We start from the raw sequence: 15,395 nt of genomic DNA, 5'->3' as shown, positions 1-15,395 counted from the left end.
TTAAAGATTTTTTGAACATATATTTTCCATTCTAGAAAAAACATGCATAAAAATACATAAATTTTCTTGAAGCTGTGTGTTTCAGAACATATAAAATTGTTTAATTAAAAAGACAAACAATAATAATAATCATAATAATCTATACTTATTAAATGCTTCAAAAAGTAAAAACATATACATATGTATGTATTGCACCATGTAAATTAATTGTATCGTTTCATGGATGAGCAAGTTTATATCAAGCACCTGGGCAAAGATACGAAGATTTAAGGTTGAACGGCATGGACATTTTTGCAACCTCAATTGTTGCGATATTTTTCTCAAATGCTAGGCGCCACCTTCTATTTCGTCTTAAGTCGGTTTCAAAAAACTGCAAAACATGCATATGTTAATGGTGTTGCCGCTGCTGCTGCTTACTATTTATTATATAAAATAACATGAAATATAAATGTCAACTTTAAACGACATATTTATGACAAACAAATTGTTTAAACAAATTTTTGGGATTTCCAAGTTTAAATATAAATACATAGCCTGTTCCATTATAAAAATGTATTAAATAAACGTATAAACACAGTTTCAAAATGATGTTCAAACGTGATTTCATTTCAGAAAGGACGAATGTACATGAGTATGGCATCATCGAATTATTAAAATATTAAATAACAACTATTTCAACGTGCAAAATTAATGTACAAATCAAGCACAAACAATCTTAGTTTTCTCCCTTGTACTCATGCATTACATTATTATGAACTAATAAATATATACATTTTATATTCTTGAAAAATGTACGTGATCATAGACATTTTAATTAAGCGAATAATATATAACAAATGTGCCTGAATGTGTGCGAGCCAAAAAATGTTATTTAAAAAACGACATTTATTTAATCGGAAAATCTGATTATCTTTAAGTTAGCTGTCCTCGGATATAATACATTAATTATTCGTAATTAAGGTGTGTAAGGTGTGTATAAAAGAAAGCCGCTCTTTAGAGCGGCGATTTTGACACAAATAGGCAAAATAACGACCGCAAAAATCAACCCAAACACGTGATTTTTGTGAAAATAGTTGGTGATATTTTGCAAACCATTTACTAAACATTAATTGAAATTGAATAACAATTTATCAGCGTTCTACAAAAAGGACCGCCATTGTGAAACTGATAGTCGGATTACTTATTTTAGATGTATAATGACTCTTCTCAAATAAAAATTAAAGGAAAAATGACCGCTTAACAACATCGAAAGTACAATGATTATTTTACAGATACCGTAACTTGATAAAATAACGAAGGGATATTTAAATAAACACACTTGTTAATCATCAGGTCCGAATCAACAGTCCACTAGCAGTGTATGTCTAATCTTGGAAACAAATTTAGCTAAATATTTAGCCCTCCAAACGCCGGCTTATTATAACTTTGACGCCATGTGAAAAATGTCGGCTATACATTTTGAATTAAAACATGTGTTGTTTCTTCCAAAAAGTTGGTAGAAAATGACGGTCGACAAGATATCAACAAGTTATGCGTATCAACGCCGACGCATGCTCAGAACGCTGTTTACATGCAGCCTTCTGAAAACCACATTACGTAAAAACTATCCGATAAAAAAGCAATATGTCAAACTCAGCCATTGCAATTTTCATTTAACCGGCTTATGAGGCTAAAAATGTTAAAGTTTGTACATGTAAAATTTATTTAATAAATTCAATTAACAAGGTCATATGATATTACTTCAATACTGATATTTAGATAAATTGTGTACAAACATGTACACATAAAATCTTTAAAGCAACCAAAAAAATCATATACATGTAAAACTGAAAACTTGCCTTTCTACATTAATAATAGATGGCGATTAAATAACGTGTTTACAAATAACTTAAACCACACATATAAAAAAAGTCAGCAGTCTGCAGGAACGCGTAATAGGCAATACTAATACTAAGCGTTTTAAAACGTCCAAGACACGATTACACTTGTAACATCCATGTTTAATATTGAAAAACTGCAAAACAATGCCATTGACATCATTTTTGCGGTTAAAACAGTGTTCAAAAGTAACTGATTCAACAAAAATTGATTGCTATGCGCAGTGACATCAAAACAGTGTACACAAAAGACCCGTGTTTTTTATGTGTTTTCGTGGGACATTTGCGGCTCGTATGGCTTCTTCAAAAACGGTTTTTAGACCCTGTTGCGTGAGAGCGGAACACTCCAAATACTTCACGGCGTTCACATCTTTAGCTAGAGCCAGGCCCTGCAATTATAACAGATGATGCTTGCTTGTTTACGGTGTGATAACACGTTACATCATCACTAAACTGGGGGACAAGTAATGTTATCATTAATGCTTTTGAGAATGAACACACACGTATGTCTGTCATTGGCTTTATTCAAAATAGCTTAAAGAACAAAAATTTAACTTTAGTTTACCTTAAAAGAACAATTCAGAATTCCGCTTATGAAATCATAGATCTATCTTGGCACTAGGTAAAGGCATTTCAATTCATACGCACCTCAACACGAAATTGCCAGAGACTTAATGAATTATATTAAAGAATTTCCTATGTTTCCCATAAGAATCTTCGTATAATACAGTCAGATATGTTGTACATGACAGTACCAGGCATCATGTCAATGTAGCTGGGGATAAGGAAAAGTACCTGCCGACACGTACATTTAAATTACTTAGAGTTTTGTGACAGTACCTGACGTTATTTAAACGTACCTGGGCGTATGTGAACAAACAGGTGTATAAGTGTCTGTGGATTGTTTGAAATTACAATTGGACATCTTAAATCTGCACGAATATTAAAATACGGTTATATGTGTGAAATTAAATGAAGATTTGTTAATGTACATGTTTATATAGTATCGTACCTGAAGAGGTGTAAAAGATAAAGTATATGCAGACATGTTAAAATACACGCAAATCATTTAAATTTGACGTCGAAGTGTGAAAATATCAGCGGATATGTTAAAGAAACTGCAGTTTTTCAAACGTATCAGCAGATATATGAAAGTACATTCAGGTTTTTTTAAAGTAACTGAGTACATGTTTAAGTATATGCTGACATATTGAAGTACCTCGCGATAAGTTAAAGTACCAGCATGCATGTAAATATTTCTGTGGAAATGCGATAATACTTTTGGGTTATATAAAATCACCTGTAGATAATGAAAGTAGCTCTAGATATATAACGGAACCATCAGACGTTCAAATGTGTCCTTGGGGATATGTGGACGTACATATTATATGTGTCAACATATCAACGTAACCCTAGAAATGTGCCTTTGGTTCCGTTGGCACCAGCAAACATGTTAAGTGCATATTTATATGCGAGTATATTTTCGGATAGGTAAAATTGCATGTTCTTCCTGATATTTGAAAAAATATATACAATTGTAAATTCATCGGTTCATGTATGGCAGTACTGCAAACAGGAGGACATAAATTGTGACATGTGAAGTTAAATGCGAATATGTAAATGTGCTTACAAATAGGTGAATACCTGTGGTATATAAGAACAAGTCGTCATGAAAATAAATAAAAAAATAATTCTGCGAGCAGTAGTTTTTACTCACGAAATAGGTAGTCATACAGACAGCGCTGTTTACCCTTACTTTGTTGTTGATGCATTACTTGTTACCCTAGAAGTTCACCTTTGTATACGTGGGAATACCTATGAGATATGTGCAAGTATCTGCGCTTGTGAAATTTCCTGCGGACTTTTGCGTGAAAGTGTATGTACTTGCAAGTATGTTAAAGCACCTGTTTATAATGAAGGTAATTGATGATATATAACAGTACCTGCAGACATGTATAAAATTAATGTGGTTATGTGAAAGTTTGTGAATATGTTTTGTCTCGGTGGATATGTGAATGCACGTGTAAAAGAAACTTTAAATATGTGAAAGTACCCGGGGTTAGGAGAAAATGTAAGGATACATGTAAATTTACCTATGGATAAGCAAGAATATTTTCGATATGTAAAAGTGCAAGTTTGTGTGGTTATGCGAAAGTACAATATGTCAGTTTCTGATTAAGTATCTACCGACATTTGAACATACATTGGGACATGTTGGATTTAATGCAATTATGTTAAAGTAACTGAAGAAATCTGAATATCTTGGGGTATATGAAAGTACCAGTAGACATACAAACGTACCTTGGTATATGTGAGAACACTTTTAGATATGTAAAAGTATCTGCAGACACGTGAAAGTACATGCAGACATATTTAAACTATCTGCAGAACATTTGAAGAACCTTCAGACATCTGAAAGTACCAGGGGTTGTGTAAAAGTACCAAAAACATGTCAACATAAATATGGATAACTCAGAATCCTTTATGATACGTGAAAATGAATGTATTTGCGGATATATGGAGCACCCATAGATTTGTGAAATAACCTGTAGATATATAACGGTACCTTCAGACACTTGTAAATACATAAGGTTATGTAAATGAAGAGGTTTTATGTGTCTGTGGATATGTAAATGTACAAAAAGACATGTACAACCAAATTTCGCCATGCGAAAGTACCTTTTATATTAAGTGAAAATATCAACATACGTGCGAATGTACTTATTGATATGTGATATTTTCGGTACGTGAAAGTGGGTTATGAGAAAATACAAGATTTCAGTTTATGTTCATGTTTTGGAGCGTCTGCAGACATTTGACATACATTTGGCCATGTGAATTAATACGCAAATTTGTGAAAGTACATGCAGAAACGTGAGTATCTGGGTATATATGAAGTAACAGCAGACATGATAAAGTTCCTCTTTATATGTGATAATACCTGGTGATATGTTAAATTAAATGAAGGCATGTGAAGAAATGGGAATGTGTGAACGTACCTAATGACATTTGAAAGAACCTGTGGATATACAAAAGTACATGAACATATGTGAACGTACCTATGAATAATATTATGTTATTGAAACATATGGCTATGTTTAAGTACCTGCAGATAGGTCACGTCGATTATATTAAAGAAACTGCGAATATTTTAAATGTACCTGTTGATGTGTGATCGGCGAGAGCTTTATCTCTTTGAGCTTTTCCGTGGTCTCCTTATCATCTCGGAGATCTAGCTTTGTTGCCACTAGGACGATGGGCGTGTGGGGGCAGTGGTGGCTCACTTCTGGGTACCACTAAGCGGGTGCAAAACAATCAACGACTGGAATTATTGTTGTCGGATATGGTTTTGTGATAATATATTTCACATTTCACATGTTTTCGTAAATCATCGTTGTATCAGGCGGTAAGGAAAGACAATACATCAACGACTTAAATTATTATTGTCACCAATAGAGGACCTATATGGTTAGAAATTTTATACAATATATACTGTTCAGTAATCATCAGGGTACTATTGGGCGCGGGGAAAACGACTGGAATAATTGTTGTCAAACATGCTTTTAAAGAGTCGAATTGTTCACCAATCGAACGGGTTCCAGTGCATTATGAGAAAACAATCAATGATCGTAATAATTGTTGTCAAACAAGCTTAAAAAATAACATTGTTCTCACTAAATCCGGATACTACTGCAGGAGAAGAACACAATAAATATCTGGAATACTTGTTGCCGAGCGTGATTCGCATGAAAATAATGTTCACAAATCATGTGAGTACTACTGGGCGAGGCGATCGACAATCAATTGATGTCGATCATGCTTTCAGCAAGCATGCTCAGTATAATTAATTGTTTACCAATCATCGCGGCACCATTGACCGAGGAAAAAACACAATCGTACAAAATATAGAGGATACGACCGTGATGAATGAAAAACAAGATCTCGCTACAATATGGGATTTATAAGCAGAAGAAAATGAAAAAAAACTAGGGAATGACAAATATGAACAGCAATTGAAAGATGGCAATGAAGCCGATGAAAAGGATTATGATGATGGATTTAGAATATTTGATGATTCAATACATTATGATGGTAGCTTAAGTTTTGATAATGATGATAACTGTGATGACAATGTAGATGATGATGATGACGATGATGATGATGATGCTGATGATGATGGTGATGATGATGATGATGATGATGATGATGATGATGATGATGATGATGATGATGATGATGATGATGATGGGAATGATGGTGGTGGTGGTGGTGGTGGTGGTGGTGGTGGTGATGATGATGATGATGAAGATGATGATGATGATGATGATGATGATGATGATGAAGATGATGATGATGATGATGATGATGATGATGATGATGATGATGATCATCATCATCATCATCATCATCATCATCATCATCATCATCATCATCATCATCATCATCATCATCATGATTCTCGTTTTATACCTTCAGTCGCACATTTTCAAAACTGGCTGGCTCGATCAGCGAGAAACAGATTAAGAACACTTCCTGAAAAAATCAAAAGGCTGACAAAACAGGAAGACGGTTAGACAGAAAAGGTATGAACCTCTGCAAATCTCTTCACCGTGTAACTTCAATGGTATTCTTCTTGTTCTCTTCATACAAGATAACATATAGTTGTGTATGCTCATGTGTTAACGCAACCGCTTAACGTATAAATAGTTATACATGCATGTTCACGTGTCGACTTAACCCGAACAGGGCGATTAAACCATTAATAATATTAAACCAAAACTGAATGCACCGGTACATTCTGCGGTATAATGTGTTTTATTTTATTTGGATTAAAAAAATAATCGATTAAAAAACGGTTATCTGCACAACGGTCAAAGCAGTCCTAACGGCCACAGACTTTTAATTACCGTTTGTGGATAGGCGAGAGGTCTCAGACGTTCGTACTCTACTTCGCTCGCTGTATCCATAATTCCCAAGGTGAATGGCTTACCGTCTACTATCACGACAGGTGAATAGTTACCGAACCTGAAAACATAACAGAGTAGTTATCGTTACTGGAAACATGGCTGAATAGTTATCGTACCTGGAAACATGAATTAGTTCGGGCAAAAGCCCGCAACGCAGCGGCGGGTGTTGACCGCTATTTGTATCAGTTTTCTGACAAAAATATATACATAGTATTAAACATATCTATTCGACACGAAAATTTTCTGCCCGCGTCATATATTTTCGCGATGCATTCATTGACCACTAGAGCTACATAGACACTTCGGCAAATGCTATATCACACGTATATACATACCTCGGGAAAAAGTACGCTAGGAAAGGCATTATTTTGTAGCACATTGTTCTCAATCTTCTTGCATTACAGGTTTTTCACCGCCAAAATACGACTGTTTGCTCTAATATGATTTGCTTCCTGTTTTCTGTTTCACGGCCATAAGGGAATAAGCCATAGTCCCAGATTGGTTTACCACAAAATTACGATAACTTTTTTCAAACACAATTTCGGAAAATATAACCCGCCTAAAATGTATAGAATAAATACCGATTTATTTGCAATTTATTTGCTTCAGTTTATTTGAGTTCTTATTTTTATTATTATCCTCATAAATCAGTTAACGCTTGTTTAAAACAAGAGCATCGCCTTGCGGGTGCAGACCGCTCGTCTATTTTCTTTTTAAAAGTGAAGGGACTCTCAATTTCAATCACAAAGGAGGGAGGGGTGGAGTGAAGAGGGGTGTATAGTGTGGGGGTGTGGACATTTATTACATTATCTTCCAAAAATGCGGAAAAAATGCAAAATAAAAAATATAAAAAAAATAGGGGGCGGGGGATTCTTGGGTGCGACGGTTGGACGGTATTTCAAAAATAAAATAATAAAAATAAATAATTGTGTTTTTTAACCGTTTCAAAAAAAAAAATTGGGGGGGGGGGTGGGGTGGGGGGGGTATAGTGTGAGGGTGTGGTGGTCATTTGTGAGATGAAAAAAATAGGGGGGGGGATTCGGGGGGGAGGGGGGAGGGCACGGGGGATGGTTTGGGTGGAGTCTATTGTGGTATGGCAGGTAAGAGTAGTTTTGCCAAAGTATCAATCAAATCTAATCATAAATAAAGAAGTTATGGCAATTTTAGCAAAATTTCATAATTTGACCTTGAGTGTCAAGGTCATTCAAAGGTCAAGGTAAAATTCAACTTGCCAGGTACAGTAACCTCATGATAGCATGAAAGTATTTGAAGTTTGAAAGCAATAGCCTTGATACTTTAGAAGTAAAGTGGATCGAAACACAAAATTTAACCATATATTCAAAGTTACTAAGTCAAAAAAGTGCCATAATTCCGTAAAAATGACAACCAGAGTTATGCAACTTGTCTGTTTACTGTACCCTTATGATAGTTTGCGAGTGTTCCAAGTATGAAAGCAATATCTATGATACTTTAGGGGTAACGTGGACAAAAACACAAAACTTAACAAAATTTTCAATTTTCTAAGTATAAAGGGTCCATAATTCCGTCCAAATGCCAGTCAGAGTTACATAACTTTGCCTGCACAGTCCCCTTATGATAGTTAATAAGTTGTGCAAGTATGAAAGCAATAGCTTTGATACTGTAGGAATAAAGTGGACCTAAACACAAAACTTAACCAAATTTTCAATTTTCTAAGTATAAAAAGGGCACATAATTCTGTCAAAATGCCAGTCAGAGTTACATAACTTTGCCTGCACAGTCCCCTTATGAAAGTAAGTAAGTGTTGCAAGTATGAAAGCAATAGCTTTGATACTTAAGAAATAAAATGGACCTAAACACAAAACTTAACCAAAATTTCAATTTTCTAAGTATAAAAGGGCACATAATTCTGTCAAAATGCACGCCAGAGTTATCTTACTTTGCCTGCCAAGTCCCCTCATGATAGTAAGTAAGTGTACCAAGTTTGAATGCAATAGCATTGATACTTTATGAGAAAAGTGGACCTAAACGCAAAACTTAACCGGACGCCGACGCCAACGCCGACGCCGACGCCAAGGTGATGACAATAGCTCATATTTTTTTTTCAAAAAATAGATGAGCTAAAAAATGATCTGAAAAAACATTGAAGTCGGCATCTGTATTCTCGTGGTATCGCTTTTCCTGCGGTTTTACAATTGCGCAACCCTACTATACGGGCTGTTTACATGTTATATTTTGTGACCCAAATTCGATTCGCTCTAAGAGCAGTTTACATGCGATCATGCGCGATATTGTAGTTTGTTGTGGTTTAAATCCATCAGAAACACGTGTATTTGCAAAATTTATCAATATTCCAAATTATCTTTTCAGTATTTTAGCTTATTTTGAACGTGTTAACACTTCGTCTGCGCGCACTATGCCGATTTGCTGTTAGGTTACATATCACTATATAACGATTAGGCATTAAACCGCTTAATTAAATACTGTTGGATTTTATTACCAAAATATTTCAGACTTTTCAAAATCAACACACAAAAAAGGACATTTACAAAACTGCAGCATCATTAATAAAATTGTATTTTTTTTGTTTGTTTTCCTTTTTTAGAACCTGCCCTGCATAGTGCTGGGCATCACACAAGCCATTCTGAGACTGTTGAGCAAAATTGACCGATTTGGTTTCCATAAACGAAGTTTCCAAGAAATAAAGATATTAGCCATGTTGATCTTATTTTTTGGTTCTGTTGTTTACTTCGACGGAACACATGTAAACTTGCATAGATTTTTAGAGGGCTTATATGTGTCTGTCTATACACAAAATCAGCTATGAAATTATAAAATTAAAGCTTGTGTAATTAATTCATTAATATCATTTCCTGCTTATTGTGAAATACATAATTTGGCTGTTACTTGTTGGTCCATGATGAATGTATAATACGCTGGTACAAACGCAGCATTGTTTATTATTTTAAAAGTAATACAATTTTACGATATTGTATTAAACAAACTGCATACAATGGTGTTTTATACTTGTTTTTCATACATGCACAGAATGTTTTATAATACATATTTCATTAATTCCACAGTTTTTCAAAATACATAATCAGTTTGCAAGCACCTGTACCTCAAATTCTTGTAAGTTGATGATAGTGATTTAGTATTATGTATTGTGTTACTATTCTTTTACATGCAAATACAGTTTGCGAAGTATTTTGTAGCACCATACATAACCATATAAGTGTGTATATATCTACTGAATAAATTAACATTATTTACATGCTTTTGCTAGCGGATAAGCCTAGAAAGACAATGACTGACATATAAATAAGCTCATATGATTAAAGATATATCTATGTTTCTTCCATGTGTTATTAGAATGTATAAATAAAAAATATGGCTTTTTTAGCATTTTTGTTGGCATTAAAATCTTTAATATACAGCTACAAACTAAGTGCAGTAAGACTGTGGTTTATGAATTGCTTTGAAATTGCTATTTTTTGTTACAACAGAATTGAAAGCAGGCAACAAAAGTTTGCGAAAGAAAATCCTGTGAGATACAAATATGTATGAAATATTTCAATTGCAAAACAAGTATGCTGTCCCTCAGTTCTACATAATTATACATTGATAATCCTGACAATAAAACTTGATTTGAAACATTACATTATTTTGATAACCTATGTTGAATCATGCTATGCGAGTTGAATTGAGACATAATAAAACAATCTGTACCCTGGGTAGGACCATTATTTGGTTTCTAAAGGGTGATCTAAAGACCGCTTCCACTTAAAGGATCAATACCGAGACCTCCGAGTCGCTAAGCGGACACCATATCCACTACGCCGCAGCCACCGAACTATCTTTGAATTCTAGAGGCTACATAAGCACACAATTATAGAAATATTAGATTTAAAAGTTTGACAGATGTTAAACGCTTCATCCAGCAAAAAATAAGATTTAATTGTTTGGATGCATTATTTTTGAATTGAAACAATTATTATGTTTTGTACACAATGATGTCCAAATTTTTATAACATTACATTGTTATCAAATAAGCTTTTGCCCGTAAATTAGGTAGCACCTATTATCATATTAGTTATAATTCATGGAAACAGAGCTGAGTAATTATCGTTCCTGAAAACTTTGATTTAAACTCCAAGTTCAACAATACAATAAAATAACTGAATAAGCAGAACTCGTTTTTAACTGACATCTTACCGTAAGAAATACATAAAGCCGCTTCAAAATCGGTCAAGTTATAACGATTTGGTAATTATAAGTCGTGTCTATGCCTTTGAAGTGAATCGAGTATAAACACAACGAAGGTAGCTAGCATATAGAAAAGCCTATTTCACAGGCGTACTAAGCCCTTTCAAATTGAAAACTAATCACATATATTTCATATAAATGTAATATTAAGTTTATTTCCTGGTTAGTTAAAAAATGGAATCCCCTTTTTGATACGCTAAGCAGTTAAAAAAACACGCTTAAATGCTGAATAGTCGTTGAATTGCAAACGTACACTCTCGGAATGTTCTCCCCTGCAAAGGCGTTGTTCGCGTAACTAATCACCAGGCATGTTTTACCCACAGCTCTGAAAACAGGAAGAAAATGCACATTTAAATATGTCTACATATCAGCTTACCTGTATATTCAAACTCATTTGGGTCTATCTTTTGCTATGTACTTGAATGATATGTACGTTATGTCAAATGCAAATTGTTTCATGTGTGTATATGTGTGTGGTAGTAGTAGTAGTTATAGTAGTAGTAGAAGTAGAAGTTGGAGTAGTAGTAGTAGTAGTAGTAGTAGTAGTAGTAGTAGTAGTAGTAGTAGTAGTAGTAGTAGTAGTAGCAGTAGTAGTAGTAGTAGTAGTAGTAGTAGTAGTAGTAGAAGTAGTAGTAGTAGTAGTAGTAGTATTAATAGTAGTAGTAGTTGTTGTAGTAGTTGTAGTAGTTGTAGTAGTAGTAGTAGTAGTAGTAGTAGTAGAAGTAGTAGTAGTAGTAGTAGTAGTGGTAGTAGTAGTAGTAGTAGTAGTAGTAGTAGTAGTAGTAGTAGTAGTAGTAGTAGTAGTAGTAGAAGAAGTAGTAGTAGTAGTAGTAGTAGTAGTAGTAGTAGTAGTAGTAGTAGTAGTAGTAGTAGTAGTAGTAGTAGTAGTAAAAGTATAAGTAGTAGTAGTAGCAGTAGCAGTAGTAATAGTAGTAGTAGTAGTAGTAGTAGTAGTAGTAGTAGTAGTAGTAGTAGTAGTAGTAGTAGTAGTAGTAGTAGTAGTAGTAGTAGTAGTAGTAGTAATAGTAGTAGTAGTAGTAGTAGTAGTAGTAGTAGTAGTAGTAGTAGTAGTAGTAGTAGTAGTAGTAGTAGTAGTAGAAGTAGTAGTAGTAGTAGTAGAAGAAGTAGTAGTAGTAGTAGTAGTAGAAGTAGTAGTAGTAGTAGTAGTAGTAGTAGTAGTAGTAGTAGTAGTAGTAGTAGTAGTAGTAGAAGTAGTAGTAGTAGTAGTAGTAGTAGTAGTAGTAGTAGTAGTAGTAGTAGTAGTAGTAGTAGTAGTAGTAGTAGAAGTAGTAGTAGTAGTAGTAGTAGTAGAGGTAGAAGTAATAGTAGCAGTAGTAGTAGTTGTTGTTGTTGGTGGTGTTCTTGCAATAGTAGTAGTATTATAAGTAGTAGTATCAATAGTAGTAGTAGTAGTAGTAGTAGTAGTAGTAGTAGTAGTAGTAGTAGTAGTAGTAGTAGTAGTAGTAGTAGTAGTAGTAGTCGTTATAGTAGTAGTTGCTGTTGTAGTAGTAGTAGTTGTTGTTGTTGAACTATTGTTGTTTCTGAAGCAGAGATAGTATTGGTAGTATAAGTTATGTTAAGTTTTTAAAAAGCTTACCCGTCTCCTACTACAACACATTTTATAAATTTCATTTTCTTGTTCAGCTACTAACGTAACAATCCTTTAAAGCATTCGATCTTTCGCTCACTTTAACTGTTTTCCCATGGAAATAATACTTGCTTAATTAATTTGACCACAAAAACACATCCGGGGTCTCAATTCTAAGATTTCCTTTATAACCTTTTTCTTATTGTTCGAAACGCGGCATGTAATTTTGTTAACAACACAATTTGCAAGAGCATTATGACACATTTCAGTGACAAAGTATAACCTATCTATGTACATCTTGTCCATCGAACCGTTGCGGATATGTGATGTATCATATATTGGGCGAGTCTAGTAATTCATCTGGTTAGCGGAAGTAGAGCATAAGAGGTATTTTTGTTGACAGGCTATACTGTCAACATGCAGGTTAAACAGAAAATATTAGCAAGATAATCCATGTTCGAAGCAACTTATTATATTTTTACGTGTTGTTGTTGTTTTTTCTATAAGGAAGCAAATATGTCCCTATATTACTACTCCAATTTTATGCATGTGTGTGATGCACATTTAAATCTCTGAACACACATCAATAACAATTGACGTTGTGAGCAAATTGTAAATGAAAAATTGATTCACCAAGTAAGATGTAAACAATGACCTAAACCAGTAACATGAAAACTAATTGTAATAAAATTGCTTCATAAAGTACTTAACTTTCACAAGATTCGCTAATAGTTTGTAATACAATAACAACTTAATGTCATTATTACCTTGTTATTTATCACAATCAGTAATCTTACTTATTTACATTTATTTTTATGACAGCAAATAGGGAAAGAACTGTTTAGTGCATGGAGCTGTTTATACAATCTCAGTTAAATATTACTACTTTCGATTTCCTATATTGTTTGTTTTACCATTTTATGACCTGACTTTCACGGAGGGGGGGGCGGCATATTGTTTGTCCCTTATCCGTCCGTCCGTCCTCCTTCCATCTGTAGGTTGTGTGGGTCGCACAATATTAAGAAATAATTGCAACGAGAGAGGTGAAATTAAAAACAAACACAAACCACCAAGTTAAATTACGCACATGAGTTGTGTGATTCATTTTTCGATAAGTGAAGGATAGGTTGTTTTTGTATTAGAAATAGTATTTGTAGTAGAAGAGGCAGAAGAAGCATAAGGACTAGAAGCAGGAGTAGCAGAAGAGATGTATAGTAATATAGGTAATTGTAGTAGTGGCAGTATTAGTAGTGGCAGTAGAAAACATGATAGTAGTATTAGTATAAGAAGTAGGTCTTGAGGTGTATTTGTATTTTTATTGAGACAGTAATGACAATTGATTTATCTATGACTGAGTCAAACGCACATACGTTTAAGCTTCATTGTCATTACTGCTTCGATTTCTTTAATAACTACTTAAAACAAGAAAACATTTTCCAAAAAATGTTGTCCAGCTTTGACATCATGAGATAAGCATCTCAGCATGTTTGGATGTTATACGGGATGACTAGTTGCAACTTGTTTTTGCAATAACAGCTTTCGATACCGAAAACAACCGTATTTTTTCAATAGATTTAGCGGTCATGAAATAGTTTTTGCATAGTTAAATAAAATACGTTGAATTGTTAAAATATATCAAAGTCGGTTAAACGGAAGTTAATGAGTATGTATATATCTAGTCAATATTCAACACTGATCTTCTTTTAAGATACCAAACATCTGCCATTTGATCTTTCTCATAGTTACAAATGTATGCACCTATGTGCAAATATAGAAGTAAACACACACAAGACATTTGAAAATTTATCATATCAAAACAACTGTCAAAATATTGGTAATTTAAATGCACAAAAATCAATAGCATTAAAATATTATTTTTGCCAAAACAACTGCCAAAACAACTTAGTTTTTTAACCAAACAATTTATGTGCGTCTTAAAATGTGATTTACGGTTGTTTTTGTATTACAAAATTGTTCAAATTTTGGACAAAGTTTTTTTCACTACCAGGACCTGTATTCATAAAGCACCTAAGGTTTAAGGAGAAAATTTCCTTAGTTATCAAACAATTCTCCTAAGGTAAGGATTTCCTTAACTTTCGTATTCATAAAAAACCTTAGGTTGTTACTTAGGTAAGATTTCACCTTAAAAACTAAGGCAAAATTATCCGATTTCGTTTGTGCGACGATTCGTACTATTTGAATAACCGCTTCTCTGAAATCTATTTAGGTCATAATACACTAAATAGTTTCCCTATATAATTCAATGTAAAAGCGACAACTTTGAGCGAAAATAAATGCAACATTTTGCACATAGAGACCCCCATAACCATACCTTTTCTTAAAGGCCATTCTAAGCGGAATCGATTTATGCAATAAAAAAGATATGTCATGTACAATGCAAGAAAGAACTAGACACAAATCAAAACTGTTTTTGAAACTTTTTTTTTCGGCCGTTTCTTAGTGGAATGTAACCTTTTCTAGTGCAATGGTTTACTATAGTCTTCACGTGTATCATATTTCTGGGATTCAGTAATGAACACCTATTCATGCCCTACCATTATCTCCGCAAGATAACACCCGAATAATGGTAAAAAGTGTGAAACATGCCTTCCTGTCAACTATGATATTTTTTTAGAGAGTACAGCCCTACATGAAGCGATCATTTAGTGTATTGTAACCTAATTAGGTAGCAAAATGGCGGACAATTGTTTAGCGGAG

General features: G+C 33.8%; 1 protein-coding gene across 4 annotated transcripts; it reads right to left on the bottom strand.

Moving 5' to 3' along the window:
* Positions 1-13,536, bottom strand: LOC127869110 (ras-related C3 botulinum toxin substrate 1-like). 4 transcript variants are annotated; one of them, XM_052411448.1, is made up of 7 exons: positions 12,687-13,124; positions 11,343-11,414; positions 6,785-6,902; positions 6,348-6,410; positions 5,039-5,173; positions 4,877-4,896; positions 2,128-2,266 (listed from the first exon to the last, which is right to left on the bottom strand). In XM_052411448.1, the coding sequence occupies exons 1-7, from the start codon at positions 12,719-12,721 to the stop codon at positions 2,254-2,256; spliced, it is 456 nt and encodes a 151-aa protein (XP_052267408.1). In that variant the 5' UTR covers positions 12,722-13,124; the 3' UTR covers positions 2,128-2,253. The 4 variants fall into 4 exon arrangements, with proteins under 4 accessions (XP_052267409.1, XP_052267405.1, XP_052267408.1 ...); XM_052411449.1 differs by lacking the exons at positions 4,877-4,896; positions 12,687-13,124 and adding an exon at positions 13,445-13,536 and having other exon boundaries at positions 1-2,266; XM_052411445.1 differs by lacking the exon at positions 4,877-4,896 and having other exon boundaries at positions 1-2,266.
* Positions 13,537-15,395: the final 1,859 nt, after the last annotated feature.

Source organism: Dreissena polymorpha, chromosome 2 (genome assembly GCF_020536995.1).
Source record: "Dreissena polymorpha isolate Duluth1 chromosome 2, UMN_Dpol_1.0, whole genome shotgun sequence".
NCBI lineage: Eukaryota > Metazoa > Mollusca > Bivalvia > Myida > Dreissenidae > Dreissena > Dreissena polymorpha.
The sequence above is the reverse complement of the archived record's forward strand: the minus strand, read 5'-3'. Positions and strand labels throughout refer to the sequence as shown.

What these genes read in the sequence shown, in the direction of transcription:
- LOC127869110 (XM_052411445.1), bottom strand. Translation starts at nt 12,721, where the DNA reads ATGAAATTTATAAAATGTGTTGTAGTAGGAGACGG. An exon ending in TGTGTTGTAGTAGGAGACGG is followed by an intron (nt 11,415 to 12,686) that starts GTAAGCTTTTTA and finishes TCCTGTTTTCAG; the next exon opens with AGCTGTGGGTAAAACATGCC. An exon ending in GGGGAGAACATTCCGAGAGT is followed by an intron (nt 6,903 to 11,342) that starts GTACGTTTGCAA and finishes TTATGTTTTCAG; the next exon opens with GTTCGGTAACTATTCACCTG.